Source organism: Mesitornis unicolor, unplaced genomic scaffold (genome assembly GCF_000695765.1).
Source record: "Mesitornis unicolor isolate BGI_N332 unplaced genomic scaffold, ASM69576v1 scaffold17599, whole genome shotgun sequence".
Lineage (NCBI taxonomy): Eukaryota > Metazoa > Chordata > Aves > Mesitornithiformes > Mesitornithidae > Mesitornis > Mesitornis unicolor.
In genome coordinates, this window is record NW_010208264.1 from 32,855 (window position 1) to 36,864 (window position 4,010).

A 4,010-nucleotide genomic window follows, 5' to 3' on the forward strand; every position below is an offset into this window, starting at 1 on the left:
GGAGGAACCGCCACGCTCCTCTCAGCTCTGGTGAGCAGCCATACGGCAAAGCACATGGGTTTGCTTTACAGGACAGCATCAAAGCTTCAGTGAAGGACAAAACTGCTGCAGAAAGCTTTTGCGATTTGCAGAGTAAAACCACAAACAAGCCCTGGGCAGAGCGGTGGTTTCTGACACGTGGCATCCACAGACCCTAAACCAGCACCGCCTCCCATCTGCCCAAAACGGATTACTCCATCTCGGGTTCTGCTGGTGTTATTTAACATAGAAATCACACCTGTTAATGAAGATTGTTGGGTCAAACCCAGTGCAGAGTTCATATGAATATTTTTCATAATAATTTTCCTGAGAATTCGCCCTTTACTGAATGCAGACTCTGAACAAGCCCCAGATTTCAGACAGCACAGATGCCAAGGGAGCTGCTGGGGTTTGAGATGGGAGCGTAAATTGGTGTCACTTGCACCTGGGTACCAGGGAGTGAAGAGACAAACTGCTCATGCGCAGATGTACAATTTAGCTTATCAGAGCTCACCTACGTGGAGAGGTGGGTACTAAACGAGCGAGGATGGGAATTTGATGTTCTCAGCACCTGTCTGAACTGGCACGTCTATGCTGCAACAAAAGCACTTTTCTTTGGTTTGGTTTAATTCATTGCCAAAGCGTGGTGCAAATCATCACCTGCGGGTGACAGCACCACGTGAAGCAATGCTCGCAGGGTGGATTTCTAAGCTTTAGTGTCCGACCTGGACACTCACGTTGCTGAAAAGGCTTTTGGTGCTGTTGCACTTGTCTGAGGGAGGGGCTTCCCTTTTGTTTTTTCTTTCCCCCAGTTACGGTGACATGGTGCCCAAGACCATTGCTGGGAAGATCTTTGGCTCCATTTGCTCCCTGAGCGGGGTGCTGGTCATCGCTCTGCCGGTCCCTGTCATTGTTTCCAACTTCAGCCGAATTTACCACCAGAACCAGCGTGCCGACAAGCGCAGAGCGCAGAAGGTAAGACATCCCCCACCGCCACCAAACCCGCACCCCTGCTTGTCACCATGGGCTCAGCGGCTCTGGTGACAACTTGGAGCATCGCAGAGGGCAGCCCGTGTGCACCTACACCTGTGATGTTCATCAACCCCTAAATCATTAACGGGAGCTGTTTGTCTTTCTGGCTGCTTGGTTCCTGTTCTCTCTCGAGTTTTGAAAACACCCATTAGGAAACACGCACTCACCAGTACACGTACCCCAAAAAGCTGCAGCCTCAAACACAGACAAAACGCCAGGAATACACAAAAACCCCTGGAAACGCCAGGGGATCACTGAATATTCCAAAACCTGAGCAGTTTTTCCCCAGTATAAGTTCACTGATTCACTGAGAAAGTAAACCAGGTTTATTATATCTCTATTTCAGTCCGCTAAGTTACACCAGAACAGAATCAGGGTTTTACAAGAACTGCAAGCCAAAGGTCCGGGGTTTTTTCCCTCCCTGTGGAACGCTCTCTGCCAGAAACCCAAACTCGGGGGACGGATGGAGAACAGCAGCAGAGATCTGCTATTTCTGCTGCAGGCAAGCATCTGCGCCCTGCCTGCTTCCTGCATCTCAGGGAGCTGACAGCAGAGCTGAGACCTGAGACCTACAAAACCACCACATTTGGCAGTCAAAACACATCAGGAGAGCGGTGAGAGTCACACAGCGATGGGCTGCAGGCTCCCTAAGTCACCGCTGGGTTTTACACACACCTGTGCTAGGTTTGGCATCGGACAAACAGAACATCAAACCACAGTGATTTTGGAAGTGTGCTTGAGGGGGAGTTGTTCATCTGATCAGTCATACAAGATCATATAGATAAAAAAATCTAAAGATATAATGAAAGTCCACTCGGTACCACACACTGTTCAGTCAGCAGCCAGGCAGAGGGAAACCAGTACAGATCACTACATTAATTTAATAAATTCAAATTATTTTCCTAACGTGAGGCTGCACCCAGGCATAAGGTACCTGGGTTTAACTTGCACTGGGTGTTGGTGCATGGGAAGGATGAGAGGGCTCATGTAGAGGTTTGTGAAGGGGCGAGCGTGCAACAGCTCATTTAAATAATTGAAGACATAGAGAAAGCACTTGTTCTGCTGAAATGGCACAAAAACACAGCGAGAGGCAGAACCTGCTTTATGGTACGGCCCAGGCAGCCAATAAATAGGCAAGAGAAATAAAGAAACCAGGTTTGTGCATGGCCATGGATCCCAATGCAGAGAAGCCCCAGCACCTTCTCCCCAGGCACCGCACCAAGGTTTCTGGCTCTGATTCACCTTTCCCTGTATCTGTTGGACTCTGATCCCCTTGGTGACAAGGAAACATGCCACCACCTTCAAAGCCAATGTGACTGACTGCAGCTTTTATAAGCTTTGCTGTATTGACACACAGAGTGTATAATTTTTCCCCATTTGAATTTCTAATTCCCTTGATACTGGATGAATTTCTGGGCTAAGAAAGTTTTCTCAAGTCAGAAGCGTGAGTAATTTTCACATGATCATCACTGCATGAATACTAAAGAGAAGGAGAGAGACAGCAGCACGTTAATGTCGCTCTCTGGAGATGGCCAGAGCGAACACCGAGAAGTGAAGAACTGGCTTCGATAGCGCATTTCTTCCAGCATCATCCTCCTGTGAATTGAATCCCTTCCTCAGAGGCAGGAAACTTTTAGGATTAGTTAAAACTCTGTCCACTTCCAATTAAAGATACAAAGACATCCACATGGCGTTTTCCAGAAGGTTGGCAGAGCTCTCTGCTTTCCCTCAGCCCTTGGATACCAAGAGCCCAGCAGCAGCAGCTCCTTATGAGCAGAGTCTGGAGAATAAAGCTTTGAAGAAATAACGCAGACATCTTCCCCAAGTTTCTAGTCTGCTAAATAGATTATTTTTCTCTTTTAATTGAAGAGTAAACAATTTGCAGGGTATGTATTAGTATAAACGCTTTAAAAGAAGTTCTATTTAGCTCAAGAATCATAACTTTTATAATAACCAAGTAGGTTTCAAGACTAGGCTATAGACCATATTAATTTATTTATTATTAACTCAGGCTGAAGTTTTCCAGTGAGAAACAATAAAGTCAAAAGCACTGTACAAGCATCAAATGGGAGGATGTGACATCCACGGATTCAAAGGTTGGGCTGTGGTAGACCTGGGCTCTCCAGTGCTGGGGGTTTGAGAGGCTGCACTCCAAAAAACCAGGAAAATACAGCACAGCCCCAATGTCCCCCTGGGTGCTCAGTCTTCACTTTGCCTCTTAACTGTTGAAGAGGCATTGGTCTAACAGGAACAGGTATTTAAATAGCATTAATTAAAGACCGGGAGGTGGCTGTTACTCATCAGCATCTATTCTTCAACTAACTGAGGAGAAACGTTCCTTAAAAAGGAAAAAGAAACAAAACCAACCAAAAGCCACCAACCCAAAAGCTACCAGTGATTTAATCACCTTGGGGATAAATTATTCTTTGCCAAACCTGCTCTGCAAGAGAATTAATTGCAAGGAGATCTGGCAGTCTTAATTTATTGTGCTGCGTCATCAAATTTTGTCCTCTGGCACGCAGCAAGGACCAGGTCAATCTGAATAGAAGACGAATTGATCATTTCTGACAAGGTTCATTTTGGTAAAATAGGGGACTTGTTTCCCCCCAAAGACTTTTTTTTTTCTTTTTGACTGATGTGCCAAGAATAGACTTCCTGACTTTGAAATGATGCTGTTCTTCAGGGAATGTCACAGCCTTTGGTTTTAAAAGAGACTGACACATTAAAGGCTCGACAACAGCATGACTTTGTGATTGGGAGATCGCTGGCGTCTCTCGCTGTGTTCAGTGTGCAGCATGGATGCGATGTGAAGAAGGAGGAGATGCAGGGTCTGGTGCTGGTTTGAGGAACACAGCTCCCACTTGGCAACCCTTGAAAGAAAAAGCAGAGGCAGCCGCTGACAGCTCCCGCACCGCTGCTGCGTTTTCCTAGAAAGAGTAAATCAGCTCCCTGTTTAGAGT

At 46.4% G+C, this 4,010-nt stretch overlaps 1 protein-coding gene across 1 annotated transcript in view; it reads left to right on the plus strand.

The window, feature by feature from the left end:
* Positions 1-830: 830 nt before the first annotated feature.
* The window catches only part of LOC104546936 (potassium voltage-gated channel subfamily D member 3-like), a gene marked incomplete at its 5' end in the record, with an annotated part of 26,245 nt that continues 23,065 nt past the window's right edge, over positions 831-4,010 (plus strand). The window contains one exon of the mRNA XM_010192448.1: positions 831-993. Coding sequence (XP_010190750.1) covers positions 831-993 — 163 coding nt within the window. The remainder of the gene's footprint in view (positions 994-4,010) is intronic.